Source organism: Ranitomeya imitator, chromosome 5 (assembly GCF_032444005.1).
Source record: "Ranitomeya imitator isolate aRanImi1 chromosome 5, aRanImi1.pri, whole genome shotgun sequence".
In the NCBI taxonomy this organism is placed as follows: domain Eukaryota; kingdom Metazoa; phylum Chordata; class Amphibia; order Anura; family Dendrobatidae; genus Ranitomeya; species Ranitomeya imitator.
Window position 1 is genome coordinate 568,267,947 of NC_091286.1, and position 22,381 is coordinate 568,290,327.

Consider the following 22,381-nt stretch of genomic DNA (forward strand, 5'->3'; position numbering starts at 1 on the left):
GGTTCTGTGCTACTAGTCAAAATAAACACTATTCCGTGTGTGATATAAAAAAAAACAAAACTTTGTGTTCCAAGCGGCTATCCAAGAGTGAACCTTTACACAATTCATGCAAAATGGAGTACGATCGTTAGGCTAGCGACAACCAAATAAGGAAGGGGAGTACAGTATTTAGGAGGTAGGTAAAGGAGTAAGATCTAAGTACAGTATGTCTAACTTGAAAGTTTGGGGTGAAGAGAAGCACGGAGATTGGGACTATCAATAAAATCGAGCCAAGGTTGCCAAGTTTTTATTAAGAGCCCCATCGAAACTTAAGGATGGCATTTTTTGACCCTTTAGGGTGCTTATTTTTGCTTCCATAGTTTCCAGATTAGTTTCTAAATGGACCATATTTTAGGTGTCGCTCTTCATAGCTTCTATCATAGTTTATCGAATAATAATTAAAAAAGAAAATCATGTGTCTAAAATGGAATAAAAAAAAACAACAACTGCACGCTTTAAAAAAACACATGAAATAATTCCAGTCCATATATATATATATATATATATATATATATACATCAAGTCATCAAATTACTAAAAAAAAAAAGTGCGGACATGCCAAAAAGTGCCAGAATTTTGGAGACATTTTATTATTTAAAACGTAACAGAATTCTGAGATGCACCAAATTACACTAAAATTGTGGCACAAAAAATGATTTAAAGTTCACTAAGGAGGTGGCGTAAAGTTAGAATAGATCATCTAAAGATTTTCCAAATTTATTATCCAGCAGGAGCTACTATGTGATTTCAGCACAATTTTAAAATGCCTAATTGTTAGTAAATCCACCCCGATATAGGAAGCCTAATTCATTCTTTCCTTGCCTGCGACAGGTGAGGGCTGCATTGCCCTCCGAATGGAAGATCCTCAGCAGAAACAGTTCCCATTCTTCACCCTTCTGACACATCATGGAGAGGATACGGGTCAATTTCAGGGAGAAATCTGTCTGCATGCATCCTCTGGAAAACAGAGAGAGAAGCTATATGGTAAATCATGCAGGATAATCAATTACAAAAAAATATATAAGATTTAGTTATAATATAATCTATGAATATCATCATTTTTAAATCTGAAGTTTTTTGAAATTGCAGATTATCATGCAGTTTTGATGGAAAAACATATGGAAGATTTTTTTTGCTGATATGATACTAGATTAAAAAAATACATTTTTACTATTCACTGATTTTTTTATGCTTTTGAAAGTCCTACAGTTTATTACAAACTATATTATGTTAATATTTGTGTCTTAGATTTTGTGAAGATTGAGAAAGATGAAACTGTAGCACAAAAGCATCAAATAAAAGCACAATGCAGCCAGCAATGGGAACAAGCATCCAGGTAATAGCAATGTGTTATAATCTATTTTTACATACTACAGTAAAAATATTGCAGATAATTATTATTTTATTTAGCAAAATTAGAGATGGAATAACCCGAAAGTCCATGTTACTGTTCTGTTTCGGGAGCCCGAACAAAGCTTGTTCAAAGATTGCAGCCAATCAACAAGCTTTTGTGTGGGCACTTCCGTCTCAATCACTGCCATGTCAACTTTTGCCATGGCTGTGATTGGCTGACACACTGTATGTAAAAAAAAAATAAAAATATATGGGGGTCTCTTCTATTTTTGATACCCAGCGCAGGCAAAGCCAACTTCTGCGGGCTTCAGCCCCCAGCTGTCAGCTTTATCTTGGCTGGTTATCAAAAAAAGGGGTCCCCATGCAGTTTTTTCTTAATTCTTTAAATAAATAATTAAAAAGAATGTCATGGGGTCCCCCCATTTGTGATAACCAGTCAAGCTACAGCAGATAGCTGGGGGCTGGTATTCTCAGACTGGGAAGGGGCCATTGATATTGGCCCTCCCCAGCCTAAAAATAGCAGCCCACAGTTGCCCCAGAAGAGGTGCATCTATTATGGTGCGGTGGCAAGCACAGGGGTTAGTAATGGAAAAGCATCTATTTGACACCCCCTTTACTAACCCCATAGTCAAAAGTAATAAAGACACATGCAGAGAAAAGTCCTTTAATTGAAAAAACCCTCACACACAATAACCCTCTTCTACCCATTTATTAACAAGAAAATGAAAATAAAAAATGACAGTATTCCTCATCTGTCCACAGATAATCCATATGTCCCCTGATGTGCTCCAACACTGCTACATCTGGATGGATTGCCAAGCAGTGGCATGATGTGATCACTGAACCATGCATCCAGGATACACTGAGCTCAGCGTAATAATGCGGCTGCGTGTGACCAGTGGTGGTGACATCTTTAAGGTTTCTGCCAGTCACACACAGCCGCCTTCCCATGCTTAGCTCAGTGTGTCCTGGATGCAAGGCTAAGCAGTAGCATCATGCCACCGCTCAGCAATGCATCCAGATGTAGCAGAGTTGGAGAACATTGTGGCCATATGGATTATCGGTGGACAGGTGAGGAATTCTGTGATTTTTCTATTTTTACATTAATATATGGGTAAAAGAGGGTAATTGTGGGAAAGTGTTTTTTTTTTTAATTAAAAGACTTTTCTGTGTGTGTGTGTGTGTCTTTCTTACTTTTGATTATAGGGTTAGTAATGGGGGCATCTGATAGATGCCTCTCCATTACTAAGCCCTGGGCTTGATGTCAACGGACATTACAAAGCTAACATCAACTCCAAAATTATTACCCCACTTGCCACTGCACCAGGGCAAGTGGCAAGTGGGAAGAGTGTGGCAAAGTGCCAGAATTGGCGCACCTAATAGATGCACCTTTTCTGGGGTGGCAGCGGGCTTCTATTTTTAGGCTGGGGAGGGCTAATATCTATGGCCCCTTCCCAGTCTGAGCATACCAGCCCTTATCTGTCTGCTTTAGCTGGTTATCAAAAATGGGGTGGACACCACCCCGTTTTATTAAATTATTTGTTTAAATAATTTAAAAAAATGCATGGGACCCCTCTATTTTGGATAACCAGCCAAGATAAAGCTGACAGCTGGGGGCTGCAGCCCCTCAGCTGTCAGCCTTAGCTGTGCTGGTTATCAAGAGTAAAGGGAACCCCGCGCCATTTCGTTCTTAAATTTATTTAACCAATCAATACATGTACAGTAAGCTACAAACACACTGCACTAATTATCTCACTGACAATTTAATACTATGGACAGCCGCAGTTGGTGAATACTCTCATCAGCTTCACCTGCAGTTGCTGCTTCACCTGCTGCGATAACCTTATCACTGCCGGTCAAAGCTGCAGGCTCACACGCTGTGTGACCATCGGTAATGTGAAGGTTTACCGCCTGTCACAGAGATGACAACATGTGAAACGTTGGATGTTCAGGCCCGCCATTCACTTGATTGGGGTTCGGGTTCTGTTCTGGTACAAAACCAAACTTTTTCTCAACCTGACTGACCAGAACATCCATAGGTCTTCCCAACACTAATCACCATTACATGATAAAGTAAAGTTGTTCTGTAGAAAGTACTGAAATTTTATGGTCAGAGGGGGTTGTTTACACAAAAAAACTGGTGTAAATTGAACTCCATAAAGTTGATAATTACCCAAAAAAGTACTAATTGTGCAAAAGACTGACATTTTGCAGCAGGCTCTCTAAAAGTTCCCAATGGGGCTAAGCGCTAATCGGCAGTTGGTTGTGATCTACCTGCCTGTGTTGCGCTATGATGATCTCTCTGAGCTCAGAGCAGTCACAGACCGCTCCTAACAGCAATTCTCCTGCTTGATATGCTATCACACCAACAGAGCAGTTTCTTCTCTTCAAATAAATTTGCCACATTTTCCTCCAATCATCGGTTTCTTTTTTAAGACTGTGATATGAAACAATAGTCTTAAATGGGTTGTCTGGTACTTTAACATTGATAGCCTATTCTTAGGGCTCGTGCACATAGCCGTATTTTCAATCCAAGTGCAATCCATCAAAACGTTAGATCACACTCGGGCCAATGTTACTCTATGAGGCCATGCACATGTCCGATTTTCACAAGCTGACACAATTGAGAAGATGGAGAAATCGAATCACACTCTGATCACACTCTGATGAGGTGTGATCAGAGTGCGATTAGCAAATTTGGACCCCAGCCTTAGTATTGGTCATCAATATCTTATCGTTGGGAGTACGACACCTGGCACCTCCATTGATCAGCTGTTCCCGACACTGATGGACAGCTCCATCAGTTGTATAGTGGTCGCAGCTGGGTACTGCATTTCCAGACTCTGGGCAAATTAATAGGGGGTAGATGGGCAGTACCTGTCCACGGCCACTATTTTTTTGATGGATCTGTGCTGGTCAGCTCTGTAACTGAGCAATTCAGTTTTTTTCATTGCGTTTTTGACACTGCATTTTTCGTCTTGTTTTTTTAAAAAAGCGGGATTGTTTTTTAGACTTCCTGGTATCTGGCTTTGACTACTTTATTCCTATAGTTATGTGGGAATTACATGCTTTTTTATTTATTTGCACAGCGAAAACGCATTATTCATTTTTTTATCTGCAAATTTTCCACATCTAATGCAATGCAAAAAATCTGCACATACAGTGGGGCAAAAAAGTATTTAGTCAGTCAGCAATAGTGCAAGTTCCACCACTTAAAAAGATGAGAGGCGTCTGTAATTTACATCATAGGTAGACCTCAACTATGGGAGACAAACTGAGAAAAAAAATCCAGAAAATCACATTGCCTGTTTTTTTAACAATTTATTTGCATATTATGGTGGAAAATAAGTATTTGGTCAGAAACAAACAATCAAGATTTCTGGCTCTCACAGACATGTAACTTCTTCTTTAAGAGTCTCCTCTTTCCTCCACTCATTACCTGTAGAAATGGCACCTGTTTAAACTTGTTATCAGTATAAAAAGACACCTGTGCACACCCTCAAACAGTCTGACTCCAAACGCCACTATGGTGAAGACCAAAGAGCTGTCAAAGGACACCAGAAACAAAATTGTAGCCCTGCACCAGGCTGGGAAGACTGAATCTGCAATAGCCAACCAGCTTGGAGTGAAGAAATCAACAGTGGGAGCAATAATTAGAAAATGGAAGACATACAAGACCACTGATAATCTCCCTCGATCTGGGGCTCCACGCAAAATCCCACCCCGTGGGGTCAGAATGATCACAAGAACGGTGAGCAAAAATCCCAGAACCACGCGGGGGGACCTAGTGAATGAACTGCAGAGAGCTGGGACCAATGTAACAAGGCCTACCATAAGTAACACACTACGCCACCATGGACTCAGATCCTGCAGTGCCAGACGTGTCCCACTGCTTAAGCCAGTACATGTCCGGGCCCGTCTGAAGTTTGCTAGAGAGCATTTAGATGATCCAGAGGAGTTTTGGGAGAATGTCCTATGGTCTGATGAAACCAAACTGGAACTGTTTGGTAGAAACACAACTTGTCGTGTTTGGAGGAAAAAGAATACTGAGTTGCATCCATCAAACACCATACCTACTGTAAAGCATGGTGGTGGAAACATCATGCTTTGGGACTGTTTCTCTGCAAAGGGGCCAGGACGACTGATCCGGGTACATGAAAGAATGAATGGGGCCATGTATCGTGAGATTTTGAGTGCAAACCTCCTTCCATCAGCAAGGGCATTGAAGATTAAACGTGGCTGGGTCTTTCAACATGACAATGATCCAAAGCACACCGCCAGGGCAACGAAGGAGTGGCTTCGTAAGAAGCATTTCAAGGTCCTGGAGTGGCCTAGCCAGTCTCCAGATCTCAACCCTATAGAAAACCTTTGGAGGGAGTTGAAAGTCCGTGTTGCCAAGCGAAAAGCCAAAAACATCACTGCTCTAGAGGAGATCTGCATGGAGGAATGGGCCAACATACCAACAACAGTGTGTGGCAACCTTGTGAAGACTTACAGAAAACGTTTGACCTCTGTCATTGCCAACAAAGGATATATTACAAAGTATTGAGATGAAATTTTGTTTCTGACCAAATACTTATTTTCCACCATAATATGAAAATAAAATGTTAAAAAACAGACAATGTGATTTTCTGGATTTTTTTTTCTCAGTTTGTCTCCCATAGTTGAGGTCTACCTATGATGTAAATTACAGACGCCTCTCATCTTTTTAAGTGGTGGAACTTGCACTATTGCTGACTGACTAAATACTTTTTTGCCCCACTGTACAACTCAGCGTACCCACAAGAGAGACTAATGTTGAGGATTTGAATCTCGCGCCGCAGGTCAGTTTAATCTAAGTACAAAAATAGCACAGTGGGCTTGAGGTTTATATAAATCGCATCCACTTTGCGGGAACTGTAAGACGCTGCGTTTCTGATGCAGCAAAAATATACAGTGTCAAAACTTACCAAAAGCTCATTGTGGGCACACAGCCTAAAAGAGAATTGTCTGGTCATGTTCCACTATATTATTTCTTGCATGATTTTCACAGTCTTTTATTGCTGTCAAAACTACCAGAACCCCTAGAGAACACATTAAAGGCATCAGTGTCTATTGGCATTTGTGTGAAAAAAAGATTAATTCCAGTAGTCATGACTCCGTTATGTACCAAAAGTATTTTTTTGGCTGCGCTGTTATAAATGTAATCTGTGATGCTAGTGTAAGGGTATGTGCACACGTCCGGATTTTTAGCGTTTTTTTTGCGGAATTTCGCTATAAAAACGCTATAAATCCGGTAAAAAAATGCTAACATTATGCATCCTATCTTTTAGAATGCATTCCGCATTTTTTGTGCATATGTTAGCGCTTTTTTCCGCAAAAAAAACGCATTCCGCAAAAAGAACGGACATGCTCATTCTTTTTGCGGATTTTTTGCGGAGTCCATAGCAAAAATGACATTCAGGAAAAAAAAAAAACGCAAAAAATCTGCAAAAAATCCGCGCAAAAACCGCGCAAATTCCGCGAGAAATCCGCGCGAAAAAAAACGCGAATTTCTGGCAGAATTCTCAGGATTTTGTCAGGAAAAAAACCTGACGTGTGCACATACCCTAAAGAATGCATTTCTATGATTAATATTGCTCATCAAGTCCATTGACTAAATATTTATTTAAAAAATCTGCTAAGTCTACTCTATTCTTCTGGATTGCAGGAGTGGGAAAGGCTTTGCGCGAGTGCGAGGTGTTCCACTGTGCTCGCCAGAGGCATTAAGCAGGTATTCTTCTACTTAGAAGTGGCGATATTACCATTCACTGCGAATGTAGTGGGAAGAGGGCAGCTCTGTAGGAAATTTGTTAACCTTTCTCCTGAAAGTTATGTGTACTCATAAGATGTACTGTATGTCAGCTGAATCTAATCATTTTGTTGAGGTCAACCATCCATCATAATGTACTGTGGGTGAAATAAGTGTCACTATCAGCTGCGGCCGCAGATGCGGCCCAGCCTATAGACTCCCCCAAGCCGACCAACCTCAGAGGGCGTGGGGCACACGTCCCCCGGGGACGCAATACGGACCCTTTAAACCTCAGAGGGGAACCTGGCCTACCCGAACTAGGGGAGGGCAGCGACCGGGGTTCTGTGGCAGCTGAGCATGTGGACAAGGAAAGAGACACGTAGGACTTGATTACGCCGCACAACTTCAGGTATAGAGAAAGTAAAGTTTACTAAAGTTAAGTCACACAGTACATAAACAAAACATTACGATGTCAGGCTCCCGATCCCACACCTCAGAAGGGTACCACCCAGTGGACCCCAAGGCACCAATGGATCACCGAGGCACTCATAGGCGGGACATCAGGACCCAGGCAGGACATCAGGGTACACAAGGACATCAGGGCGCAGGCAAGACATCAGGATACAGACAGGACATCTGGACTCAGGAAAGACCTCAGGACACAGGCAGGGCATTAGGACACAGGAATACTGGACAGACATCTGGGACACTGGCGTGGCAGCCCAGGTCATCAGCTGGAACACTGGCGTGGCAGCCCAGGTAATCAGATTAAATCAGGACATCAGGGATACCGGATAGACATCTGGGACACTGACGTGGCAGCCCAGGTCGTCGGCTGAGACACTGGTGTGGCAGCCCAGGGCATCCGGTACATCAGGATATTAGACACAGGGAGGACATCAGGACATCAGGGAACAGAAAGGATATCAGGACATCAGGGTCCATGAGGTCATCAAGACACAGGCAGGACATCAGGGTACAGACAGTACATCTAGACCCAGGGTGACCGGCAGACATCAGACAGAAGTTGTTCGGTTCCGGACATCCGACATGATCTACAGGCACCACCAGAGTCATCAGGCTCCAAGCTCCAGACTGCGGTCGTCAGGCTCCGGGCATTGGACCTAGGAAGGAACTCAAGCGGGATGGTGCAAGCACCGCCGTACTGGACATGAGCCAGACGGGGTTAACACCGCATGGTAGTCAGAGCACAGAGTAGTAGATGCTCAGAAGAAACACCGGTTTCAAGAGACTCAAAGTCACTGGGAGTGAAGCTCCAGATGCAGAGGAATTCCAGGAGCATAATCACAGAAGACACAGTTCAGACTGGTTCAGGTACAGGACAGGTACAGGATCAAGGATTCGGGCCTGGATATACCGCCTCCAGGACAGGCACCAGAACAGGACAAAACAGGAATCCAGGCAAGGACTTTGGTACCAAAACATAGACAGGAGAGGTGCAGGAACACAAACACACCTAGCAAAGTTCAGGAGCTTTGTGAGTAGCTCAGGCCCCGCCCATAGGGCAGGGGAACTTTATATAGGAGCTGCCCCTCAGCAATTGGCTGGGGACAGCAGTACAATTGTTTCAAACAAAACTATAAGTAATGCACTCAACCTCCATGTTCTGTGTGCACATTCACCATGTAAGACTCCATTGTAATACAATATGCATGTTCAAGCACATTTAAAGTGTGTTCAACAACATTTAGACAAGTCTGTGAAATACTGGGAGAATATAATCTGGTCAGATGACATCAAAATTGAACTCTCAGATGCCATAATACACGCCATGTTTGGAGGCCAAAAGGCACCATATATCACCCCCAAAAACACCATACCAACATTGAAGTTCGGAGGTTTGAATATCATGGCATGGGGCTATTTTTCAGCACTGGCAAACTTCATATTAGAGGAAGGATAAAAGGACAAATGTACCAAAACATTCCTGGAAAAAAAACAATATCATCAAATTCACAGAATGAAAGAACATTTAATAAGCTAGAGACATATTGTTATACGAAACATATGATCCTCCATTAATATTTTCTCAGTGGAAATATTGTAATCACACCAAACACTAAGCAAACTCCCCAATAGTATAGAACCTACAAGTATGATTGGAGCACTGAATTAAAAAATATATTTTTATTAAAGTTAATACATTACATGAAGTAACACTAGAAATAGCCTCTTTTGTGTATTTCAATTGTTATTTCATGTAATTTATTACCTTTAATAAAAATATATTTTATTGAATTCAGTGCTCCAATCTTATCCTTGTAGGTTCTGTATTCTTGAAAAAATCTGCCGACATCTAGAAGGATGATGAAGATGAAATGAGGGTAGACATTTCAGCAAGACAATGATCCCAAACACTCAGCCAAGGAAACTCTCATTTGGTTTTAGAGAAAGAAAATAAATCTGCTAGAATAGCCCAGCCAATCACCTGACCTATATCCAAAAGAAACTTTTTGGAAGGAACTAAAGCTCAAAGTTCATAGAAGGAGCCCACGGGAAATTCAGGATCTGAAGAGTGTGTGTGTGTGTAAGAATGGGCCAAAATCACACCTGAGCAATGTATGCGACTAGTTTCCCTATATATGAGGCACCTTGAAGCTGTCATCACCAACAAAGGCTTTTGTACAAAGTATTAATTAAATTTCAGTAAATGTGTTCAAAACTTTTTCCCTGTCATTTCTCATTATTAAACATAACCTAATTTATGGACATCTGTGGTGTGATTTCTTTGCTTGTGTGGGTGGGATAGGATGTTACCAACATCTGGTGAGAATTTCATGTCAATATCACATTTGGAAATATATTTACTTAGAAAATTGGAGTAAAAAAAGTTGAAACAGCACTCCATATGGCAGTAATAAGGTTCTCTTTACTGGCCCATGTGGCGATGTTTTGGTCCTGGATGCAGACCTTTCTCAAGCCAAGGCTTGCGAAAGGTCTGCATCCAGGACCGAAATGTCGCCACATGGGCCAATAAAGAGCACCTTATTACTGCCATGTGGAGTGCTGTTTCAACTTTTTTTGACTCTACTTACAACGTTTGCTATATGCCTATGAGACTCTGCACCCAAAATATTGTTTGCTGTGCTGTGCTTTATCTCTTTTTCTACTTAGAAAATTGGTGACGTGTTTAACCCATTACTTGCCAAATTAAAATTTGTACAAGTACAGATTTTTCAGAAAAGGGCGTTCCAATATTCAATTAAAAATGACAATGACATTATTTCCTATTTTGAAAACATTCATTTTACAAACACAACACAAAAAATTGGACCTAATTATAAAAATTAGAAAATCTTAGTTGCTAGAAGCTAAAGATTAGGCGTCCCAAAAAAAGGACATTTGTAGATAATGGGTTAATACTTGTTTCACCAGCTGTATATTGGGATGTCCCAACTTTTCCCATAAGCAGATGTTGGAGGCAAATAAGGATTGGGCATATCAAATTTCTACATGTGCAATCCTTTGTTCTCATGTTAAGCCAGTGGTGTCTGCTAGCGTGTTATAGCCCTCTCATAAGAATGTTCAGCCAAGCTTAGTTCACACGTACAGGAGGGCATTGAGGAACAGTTCTTAACAGAACAACAGCTATAATGTATGGCCACCCTACGATTCACACAGTGCTATTTTCACACAGTACATGACATGTGTTTTTAATGTGTTTTACTGATGCTTTTTATCAAGACCAAAGTCAGTGTAGCTGTCTACCAGAACATTTTAGAGCACTTCATGCTTCCCTCTGCCGACAAGCTTTTTGGAGAGGGAAATTTGAGTCTCCAGCAGGACTTGGCACCTGTCCACACTGCCAAAAGTACCAATACCTGGTTTGAAAACAACAGTATCACTGTGCTTGATTGGCCAGCAAACTCGCCTGACCTTAACCCCATAAAGACTCTATAGAGTATTGTCAAGAGGAAGACGAGACGCAAGACCCAACAATGCAGATAAGCTAAAGGCTGCTATCAAAGCAACCTGGGCTTCCATAACCCCTCAGCAGTGCCACAGGCTGATCGCCTCCATGCCACGCCGCATTGATGCAATGAGTGATACAAAAGGAGCCCCAACCAAGTATTGAGTGCATTTAGTGACCATACATTTCAGGAGGCCAACATTTTGGATTTTAAAATCATTTTTCAAGCTGGTGTCATAAAGTATTCTAATTTACTGAAATAATGACTTTTGGGTTTTCATTGGCTGTAAGCCATAATCATCAACATTAACACTTAAAATAGATAAGTAGATTAATAGATAAGTAGATAGATTAAATAAACACTTGAAATAGATCACTCTGTTTGTAATGACTCTATATAATTTGAGTTGCACTTTTTGTATTGAAGAACTGAAATAAATTACTGTACCTTTTTGATGATATTCTAATTTGTGAGAAGCACATACTCATTTTTCGTTTCATTGGCTACTGGGGGGAAGGTTTATCTCTGCTAAAACCATTTTATAGACAGGACCTATTTTTGCTGTTTCCACCATATTATCCTAAATTCCAAGCACTCTAAAGTGTGGGATGTTTCACAGAATAGAGTCTTTGTAAATGCATTTACTGATAGTGATAGGGAGTAATATAGAGAACAATTTACTTGCTTTCTCACAGTAAGGGTAGGTTCACATGAGCATATAAAAAATCATTCAGTTTCATCCAAAATTATAGGACTTTTTTTTCTTACTTGTCACCCGTGTGCAGTCCTTATACAATCCGTTTTATACATCGTTAAGTTACAAAACCTGCAATGTATCAGTAAAAATCGGATTCTAAACTGTGACTCTATAATGCATCCAATTTTTTTTTTATGCACCCATAGACTTGAATGGGTGAGTCTCGTCCAATTTATGGAAGAAACTGGTGCATGCTACAATTTTTTTTTACACATAGATTTGGTCAGGGAAAATACCGTAATTGCTCATCTGCACTGCCCCATTGAATAACATTGGTACAAGTGCTGTACATTTTTTTCATACATAGCACTCGGAGAAAAATACGGTTTTATGAACAAGCTCAAATGCAGATAACAGTATAAGGACAAGAAAGCTACTTTACACCATTTTATATAACCCATACTGCCCCAGTGTAAAAAAAAATAAAAAATAAACAAAATCATTCTTCTACAACACTAGAGAAGCATTATATATAAAAGCTCATAAAAAGACGAAATACATTAAAGTTACAAAAAGTTAGGTAAAGGGTATCCCTTTATTTTTGGATGATATAACACGTTTATAGGAAATATGTTTAAAGGGAATCTGTCAGCAGGTTTTTGCTATGTAATCTGAACGCAGGAGACAGAGGTTGAGACACAGAATTCCGGGAGGTGTCACTTGTTAAACTTGTTTAATAACTGTGAAGCATTTATCACTGAGGGTGCTTTCACATTGCGTTCAGGCTCCCGTTCAGTGGCCCAGATGAGATGGACGTCCAATTCCCACATAAAATGGGATTCGGACATATGCGCCAAAAGGACCACAGACTATAATGGTTCCGGCGGAGCCAACGTGCCCTCTGCCGTGCCTCATTTTTGGGAGTGAACGTCTACTGGAGGCGAACACCCAGATGCAGTTTACTACTTCTGAGTAGGCATTCACTCCCGAAAATGATGTACGGCAGAGCAAACATTCGCTTTGTCGGCACCCTTATATGGCCCGTTTGGACATAAGCCACTGAACTGGTGTCTAAATGTAATGTGAAAGCACTCTAAGAGATTAACATTGTCTGACTACACTAGTCCAGCAACATTCCCTTTTCTTGTGATAAGCAGCTCACTGTCTATGGACTTGGCACATTCAGAGCCTTTAGGGGGTGGGGTTAGCTTCCTCAGCTCTGCTGCATTCTAAATCTAAAGGGGTACATCGCTGGATTCAGCTTCTCTTTTCTTACATTACGCTGCTCTCAGATGAGGTTGGAAAACCTCTTGACAGATTCCCTTTAATGTCTAGATATTTTTGTCTAAAGAGTGGAAAAAAGTATGAGAATGTGCAAGGAAGCAGGCAGGGAGAAGGGGCTGTCGGAAACTTCTGGCATCTTATCTTCTATGAGAACAAAGAATAGGGCATGAAAATTCAATATGCCCGATCCTTAGTAAGATAGTCATGTCCCAATAAGATCGGCAAATTTGGCAAACCTTTCACTTACAGTATGTGTATATGTATCTTGAGTCTTATGTTTATCTTGTTTTACTTACAATTTTGATAATGTTTTTATCTGTTCCCAGTACTGACCATATTCTTGCAGCCCAGGGCATAAGCAATCAGGTAAAACAGAGTCCTCCAAATACACCACAGGGATTTAAAGGAAACGAGCAACGAAGCAAGCCAAGTTCCCCAGTGATGGGCCGTGGTGACACACCAATCACACCCCCTGCTCGCCCTTCTACACCTAGTCAAAAGTTTGTACCTTGCAACAATCCTCGAGGAGCCCTGAATATTCGTCAGCAGGATTCCATGTAAGTGCTGTCAATAAAGGTCATCTTGAATAATGCCAGCTATAGATTCATAGATGTGATGGTGAGAGGAGAGGATTCTGCTAATAGCCTCTTTTTGGGAGAATAAGAGATCCAGTATGAGGAACTCTAACATGCGCATCGTGCGTTCTTCTTCAGGATGCCCCATCCCCACTAGTGCGAGTATTGTGGCCTCTTCACTGACTTTTACATTGGTTCACACTTGCACAAGTTATTCCTTTTTGCAATGGTTGTGCTTGGTAACACACCTTTGTTCCATTCTTCAGACTATATTTACACAATTTTTCTGCTTTCTGCAGGTGTCTACACCAAAATACACAATAGGGGTATGTGTCCACGGTCAGGAAACCTTCAGTATTCGCTGCGGATTGGACGCTGCGTACATCCGCAGCATCCAATCCACATTGTCCAGATGTTGCAGCATAGTGGAGGGGATTTTATGAAATCCCGTCTCTACTATGCATGCAGGGCCGCATCCGGCGGCCCTGCGTAACAAGACATGCGGTGCATCTTTACCGACCACAGTTTGTCTGCTTATCTTGCGGAGACGCTCCGTCTCCGCAAGATAAATAACCCAGTCTATGAATACGATCCGGTGATTCCGCATGTGTTCAATGAACACATGCGGAATCACCGCACGTACAACAGGGGGCGGCACTTTGTAGTATCCGCTGCGTCCAAACCGCTGCCAATACGCCCCGTGGAAACATAGCCTAACAGTCTGATCATTGTGTTTTTGTTGGGTTTTTTATGCGTCTTCACCTTTTTTATGACATTTTGGTGCATATTTGATGCAGGTTTTTTTATGCATTTTTACGTTTTAAAGTGCTGGGATTCTACATTAAAAAAATCAATTGCATTTTTATACATGCTTTTGTTCAGACTCGTCAAAGACGCCTATTGGAAAAAATGACTAAAAATACAAAAAACACACAAACAGCGGGCAGGAGCATTCATGATATCATATCCACTTTTCTTAAACTGTTAAATGTAGCAGATTTTCTGTACAAAGTTTTCTGTATCAGTGGTGGGGGTGGGGTTATACAGAGCTCATGAATATGCTTGACTACCTGGCAGCAGGTTTACTAGTCCACGAGTGATAATTTTTTACTGATAAAACTATGATTTTATAAAAACTACAGAAAACAGCTCGGTAAGTGACACACCACTGAAATCAGGGTCGCTGTCTCTACATCATGCTGCTCTCAGATTAATTGGCAAAAACCTGGTGACAGATTCACTTTAACATTGAAAACTTAGGCTTGAGCATCTGCTTTAAAAGCTTGGATAACCCTTTTAATGGATGTCCAATAACCCCAGAACTCCAGTTATATTAATAAGAGATTGGGAAACCTACATGTTCTAAAATTTACCTAGAGACCCTGTATTCTGTGAGCCCAGGACTTTACCAAGAGGAACGTATATTATTTTTAATACTGCGTTGATTTCTATTTAGCACAATTAACAACTGATTTATAAATAATCTATTAATGTCCACATTCTGTAGAATTATGTAGCTACTTTAGCTTTTTTTTCATCTGCAGTCGCTCCGCAACTCAACCTGATGTAGCAGAAATGGTTGATAATCCTCTATATGGTCCAGTGAACAGCGGCTGCCACCAACCACCACCAGCCCAATGCCGACCACTTAAGCCACCTGAACCTGCTACTCGCACTACTCCTGCCATTCGTCAGCGATCTATGACTTATTCATCTTCAGATAAAAAACCCGTGGCTCCGGATAAAACTGCAGCAAAAAACATGGCCACTATTACCATCAACCGTGCCGAAGTAGCTCAACCTATATCCAAGCCTCGTCCTCCTCTTCCTTCAAAAATCCAGGGTGGCCGTGATGGTCAGCACACTTAACCTTGTCATTGTCATGGAATTTGAACAGATTCTGTATTTTGTCGAAATTATATTGCTGTTTTTGACACATTGCACTCTGAAAAACATGTTCAATATGTTTTTATTTTCCATTTTCAGTTCCATCACTGAAACCCATATATTATATTTTTGACTAAACGATGAAAGGGGTTATCTGGGCATCACATTTTTTTTTATAGGTAATCAATATCAGATCAGCTGGGGTCTGAATGCCTTCACTCCGACTAATTAGCTATCTTAGCACTAGTGGTAGATGTACCTGGTTGTGGCTGCTACACATTAAGCTGTGGTCCACAACCTTTCTTACCGTGAGAGCCACATTCAGCTGAGAGGGTTGTGAGCCACATTCAGCTCTGAGAGAGGGTATTGAGCGACATTCAGCTCTGAGAGAGGGTAGTGAGCCACAGTCAGCTCTGATAGATGGTCATGAGACACATTCAGCTTCTGAGAGAGGGTTGCGAACCACATTCAGCTCTGAGAGAGGATTGTGAACCACATTCAGCTCTGACAGAGGGCTGTGAACCACATTCAGCTCTGAGAGAGGGCTGTGAACCACATTCAGCTCTGAGAGAGGGCTGTGAGCCACATTCAGCTCTGAGAGAGAGTAGTGAGCCACATTCAGCTCTGAGAGAGGGCAGTGAGCCACATTCAGCTTAGAGAGAAGGTTGTAAGCCACATTCAGCTTTGAGAGAGAGTTGTAAGCCACGTTCAGCACTGAGAGAGGGTTGTGAGCCACATTCAGTTCTGAGAGAGGGCTGTGAGCCACATTCAGCTCTGACAGATGGCTGTGAGCCACATTCAGCTCTGATAGATGGTCGTGAGCCACATTCAGCTTCTGAGAGAGGGTTGCGAACCACATTCAGCTCTGAGAGAGGGCTGTGAACCACATTCAGCTCTGGGAGAGGGCTGTGAACCACATTCAGCTCTGGGAGAAGGCTGTGAGCTACATTCAGCTCTGAGAGAGGGTAGTGAGCCACATTCAGCTCTGATAGATGGTCGTGAGCTACATTCAGCTTCTGAGAGTGTTGCAAACCACATTCAGCTCTGAGAGAGGGTTGTGAGCCACATTCAGTTCTGAGAGATGGCTGTGAGCCACATTCAGCTCTGAGAGAGGGTTGTGAGCGACATTCAGCTCTGAGAGAGGGTAGTGAGCCACATTCAGCTCTGATAGATGGTCGTGAGCCACGTTTAGCTGCTGAGGGTTGTGAACCACATTCATCTCTGAGAGAGGGTTGTGAGCCACATTCAGCTCTGAGAGAGGGCAGTGAGCCACATTCAGCTCTGACAGATGGCTGTGAGCCACATTCAGCTCTGATAGATGGTCGTGAGCCACATTCAGCTCTGAGAGAGGGCTGTGAGCCACATTCAGTTCTGAGAGAGGGCTGTGAGCCACATTCAGCTCTGACAGATGGCTGTGAGCCACATTCAGCTCTGATAGATGGTCGTGAGCCACATTCAGCTTCTGAGAGAGGGTTGCGAACCACATTCAGCTCTGAGAGAGGATTGTGAACCACATTCAGCTCTGACAGAGGGCTGTGAACCACATTCAGCTCTGAGAGAGGACTGTGAACCACATTCAGCTCTGAGAGAGGGCTGTGAACCACATTCAGCTCTGAGAGAGAGTAGTGAGCCACATTCAGCTCTGATAGATGGTCGTGAGCCACATTCAGCTTCTTAGAGAGGCCTGTGAGCCACATTCAGCTCTGAGAGTAGTGAGCCACATTCAGCTCTGAGAGAGGGCTGTGAGCCACATTCAGTTCTGAGAGAGGGCTGTGAGTCACATTAAGCTCTGACAGATGGTTGTGAGCCACATTCAGCTCTGAGAGAGGGTAGTGAGCCACATTCAGCTCTGATAGATGGTCGTGAGCTACATTCAGCTTCTGAGAGTGTTGCGAACCACATTCAGCTCTGAGAGAGGGTTGTGAGCCACATTCAGCTCTGAGAGAGGGTTGTGAGCGACATTCAGCTCTGAGAGAGGGTAGTGAGCCACATTCAGCTCTGATAGATGGTCGTGAGCCACGTTTAGCTGCTGAGGGTTGTGAGCCACATTCAGCTCTGAGAGAGGGCAGTGAGCCACATTCAGCTCTGAGAGAGGGCAGTGAGCCACATTCAGCTTAGAGAGAAGGTTGTGAGCCACATTCAGCTTTGAGAGAGAGATGTAAGCCACGTTCAGCACAGAGAGGGCTGTGAGCCACATTCAGCTCTGAGAGATGGTTGTGAGCTACATTCAACTTTGAGGGAGGGTTGTGAGTCACATTCAGCTTTGAGGGAGGGTTGTGAGTCACATTCAGCTTTGAGGGAGGGTTGTGAGTCACATTCAGCTTTGAGGGAGGGCTGTGAGCCACATTCAGCTCCAATGGAGGGTTGTGAGCCATATTCAGCTGTGAGAGATGCTTGTGAGTCACATTCAGCTCTGAGAGAGGCTTGTGAGCCACATTCAGCTCTTAGAGATGGTTGTGAACCACATTCAGCTCTGAGAAAGGGTTGTGACCCACATTCCACACTGATAGATGGTTGTGAGCAACATTCAGCTCTGTGAGATGGTTGTGAACCACATTCATCTCTGTGAGTTGTGAGCCACATTCAGCTTTGAGAGATGGTTGTGAACCACATTCAGCTCTGAGAGAGGGCTGTGAGCCACACTCAGCTCTGAGAGAGGGTTGTGAGCCACATTCAGCTTTGAGAGAGGGTTGTGAGCCACATTCAGCTCTGATAGATGGTTGTGAGCCACATTCAGCTCTGATAGATGGTTGTGAGCCACATTCAGCTCAGAGATGTTGTGAATCACATTCAGCTCTGTGAAAGGGTTGTGAGCCATGTTCGGTGCCCCTTCCCCACACAGTAGTGACACCGAGAACTTGGTGTAAAGACAGCCAAAGCTTGTATGCAAAAAGCACATAGTGACCTTGCGCCCCTTTCCTTATAGTCAGGATATTTACATCCTGGAGAGCCCACTTTACGCCTACTCTAACTGGTAGTTTAATTCTTTCACCAGCTTAGTATATTTATTTTTTCTCCCAAAATATGAACATCCAGATCTGCTCTTCTGTGTGAGGCAACTCAGAAAAGTCACCATCTGGAGACCTGATCTTCACAGATGCTTGCTAGATCTGGTGCTAATGCACTATGCTGGTACACAACTGCGAGCCACACATCATGGGTTCGAGAGTCATATGTGGCTTTTAAGCCACAGGTTGGGGACTCCTGCATTAAGGGCTCATACAGATGTCTGTGCAACACGGTCCGAGCATGGACTGGTCACAGGTCTCCCGACCTCAATGTGACAGCTTCATATATTTTTATGAGGCTGTCACGCTCTGGAAACCCACGGCCAGTCCGTGTTTTTCAGCCTCATTCAGGGCTTACATCCAGCTGCCACTGCAGCAAATATCAGCTGATCAATGGGGGTGTTGGGGTTCAGATGTCCATGTTTTTATATTGATGACCTATCCCAAGGACAGGACATCAATATATTAAGCCCAGATAACACTCTTAATACATGTCTGCCTTTTGATTGGCAATATCTATATATGTATATTGAAAATATAGCATCTTTGTAATAAGATCTGATGTCAAATTCCAATGTATTTTCAATTTGTTTAAAAAAAGATCACCATTTTTAGTTTTTTTGGAACGCACAGCAAGCAAATGATTTGCTGTTGACAGATCTTAAAAGTTATTTTCCTAATTAATACTTTGGCTGACATGAGAACCTCCAATTATTAAGGTGCTAATGATAATGTCAATCACACCTGCAAATATTTTAGAACACTTTATAAAAAAATTACACAAAAAAATTACAGAACTGTCAACAGCCGCTAGTTGGTGGTTTCAAAATAAAACAAGCTTTTATTTCCGCTGCTTACTTAGCTATTGTTAATAAAAGGTCCAGCTTCATGTTATTAATACAATACTTGGTACTGTGCATTAGACCAGCATTTTATACAAGTCTATTTGACTATGAAAGAGATTGTCCAGTGAAAACAAGTTATCACCTATCTACCGGATAGGTGATAACTTGCTGATTGGTAGTGATGCTGATCTGTGGGTACTGGGCCCCTGGAATTGGCATTGATCAGCGGAAAGGGGAATTTTTATCCCTGTCCAATAACTTATATCAATGTTATAAAATGAAGTATCAGAACAGACGCCAGAATGCTGCTCTATTCTCTCTTTATGGGACTGCTGTAAACAGCTGAGCGCAGCACTTGCAGCTCCATAAGGAATGAATGGAGCAGAAGTTGAACATTCAACTGGAATAAAGGTTCCCGATTCTGCAGCTTATCGGTGAGGGCCCCACCAATCAACAAGCTATTACCCATCTTAAGAATAAGTGTTTCTTTTCATTGAACAATCCATTTAAGGCCTTTTTCACATGTCTGACATGGTCTGTGTATGGACTGCAATGTCCGGACTGCCCGTGGGTTTCTGACCAGAAGTCAGCAGCCTTTTGGGCTGTAGTATGAGTCTGTTGAGTTCTTCGAGATTTTTGGCAACGCAGTCCATATTCAAACTATGAATATTGAAATTGTGAATCTAGCCTATCATTCAATTATTCTTGTAGTGACATTAAAAAATACTCATACATTCCATATTGGTATGAAAAACGTATTCCGTGCATGGTACATGTATTTCATACTATGCACATACTGTATAATACTGTGGTCAAACAAATCTTCTATAAAACTGCACCATGAACCCGTTTCTTTCTGCTGATTATTGTGTAGATAGTTTATTTTTACAAAATTAAGTAGTGGAGCACCACAAAAAAACATTCCTCCTGTATCAACATTTCAGGTCATCACTAAAGGCTACAAAGGTATTTAGGCACAGAATATGGTTGGTAAAGAGTTTCTCCATCAAACCAAGGCTGCAGCCAAATGTTCTTTATATAGTCTCAGTAGTTCTGTGCTGCCTATCTCATGGTTGCCCAAGCTTTTTGGGACTACCTAGCTTCAGGTCCTGTGCTCAATAGTGTTGGGTCGTTCGCGACTGACCAGAGACAAAGAGTCGGCTCCCTCCTGGGAACGATGTGAGCCGGCACCTCAGTGAGAGCCACTAAATTCTCTGAATGGCTGTTACGGGGCCTAAAATTATGGAGTTCGGTGGCCGAAATATTGCCCACCCAAACTCAAAACGGCCGCAGGTGGGCAGGGTTTTGGCTGCCTTAATGTCATTTTCAATATGTGTTCACCTACGGTAATCACATATTCACTAGGGATCCATTTAGGATCCAAAAGAGCCTGCTTTTTTTGGTGAGCGAAGCCAAGTGAGCCAGATCACTAAAAAGAGGCAAACTGCCCATCACAAGCACTCGGCACGAACATTTACTATGACAGCACCTGATCAGAGGAGTGAGTGAAGGGGATGGCTGACTGCTTATTTCAATAGCCAAGCCGGCCCCCTTCTTTAGTACTTAGAAAGAAAAGGGGGCTGACTTACCTACCGAAATATGTTGTCAGCTGTTCCCCTTCACTCCCTCATCTAGAGAGGTGAAGATGTAGGTAATGCTGTCCGCTGTGAAGCCCAAGACCAGAAGATAGGCGGCCAGAACCTGAAAGGCAGCAGCTAGTGAAGGAACTTGTCACCTGTGCGAATAGAACTAAAGTGTATTAGTCCATTATATATCTTACTATGTGAAGATCATTTATCTACATTTTTTGGTTAGCTGAAAAAAGAACCTTTAACCATGGTAATGAAGAAAAAAATTATAATATCACATTATACTGTTAGTATTTTATTTTTTACTGTTTGTAAATGACTGTTTTTGCTACTTTTTGTGTAATCCACATTATTTAAAGAGCTTTACTTGAATGAAGAGATGAATTCCCATGAACAGTGCCAAAGTGTAACGCATAATCTCACTCTTCTTTTTGTCCACTTTGTTAATTTCACATACAAGGAAACTGCCCAAATGTGATTAATTACATCGTAAAGTTTTATTTCTCTTTGAATTGGTAGATTTTTAATGTAACACCTCCTCCCTCATCTATGAGTGCACTTTAAATATGAAAGGTACTGTGAGAAATGCTGAAATTCTAGGTGTACATGGTTTTTTGAGGTCCAAGGTTTTGAAAGAAACAGGCCCATCTATGCACCCGTTACACTTCTGATCGCTCGTCAGTTACATGGGTACTGGCCACTGGAGGTAAGCAGCACTAGGACATTGTGAAGGTACAGCGCAGATGTATTTCATGGTTTGCATGTGCGTCAGAGAGCACTATTCAGCATTACTGTAAATAGGTTTTACTGTTTTGTATATTTCTCTGGAAGAATATCATATTTAAATGTGAGCAGAATAAAAGTATTGCATTCATTGAACCAATCGGCTCTAGTAAATCATTTCTATGCAAAATGTTTAATTTTCTTACTTTTAATAGATGATAACTGAAATCTCTTCCCACACATCCTATTATAAGAAATCTATCAACTCCACTAGGCCATGTCGCTGAGCAGGTCCCAAGGGCACACTGGTATTCCCACTTTTAAGGGTTCTTGGCTCTTGCCTTCGCTGCCATTCACAGTTAAACATAGTGATTTGCAGCACCCGGTTTCAAAATCCACGTCAATGGCTGCCAGACTAGAGCCCTGCACTCCTCCTCATACCCATTGGCATCCCTTGTACCTTTTTAATTAGTAGGCACGATGGTGTTGCTCCAGACCTACTAATCAGAAAAGGTGCTGGAGATGTTGGCAGGTAGGAGGAGGTTCACAGGGCTCTGGTCCATCAACCACGGACAACCAATGTGGCCACTCAATTAGGGTCCTGCAAATCCTTTTGTATTACTCAACTTTCATTGGTTCGCTGACTGGACCCAGAATACTATCATCATCGAACAGGGCT

The 22,381-nt window shown here is 42.1% G+C and overlaps 1 protein-coding gene across 1 annotated transcript in view; it reads left to right on the forward strand.

Annotated features, from left to right (window-relative positions):
• Nucleotides 1–21,862, forward strand: part of INPP5D (inositol polyphosphate-5-phosphatase D) — a 259,560-nt gene extending 237,698 nt beyond the window's left edge. Inside the window, exons 23-27 of the mRNA XM_069727768.1 lie at nucleotides 871–1,023; nucleotides 1,288–1,375; nucleotides 7,082–7,144; nucleotides 13,402–13,632; nucleotides 15,195–21,862. Of these exons, the coding sequence (XP_069583869.1) occupies nucleotides 871–1,023; nucleotides 1,288–1,375; nucleotides 7,082–7,144; nucleotides 13,402–13,632; nucleotides 15,195–15,519 (860 nt within the window). The 3' untranslated portion in view covers nucleotides 15,520–21,862. The remainder of the gene's footprint in view (nucleotides 1–870; nucleotides 1,024–1,287; nucleotides 1,376–7,081; nucleotides 7,145–13,401; nucleotides 13,633–15,194) is intronic.
• Nucleotides 21,863–22,381: the final 519 nt, after the last annotated feature.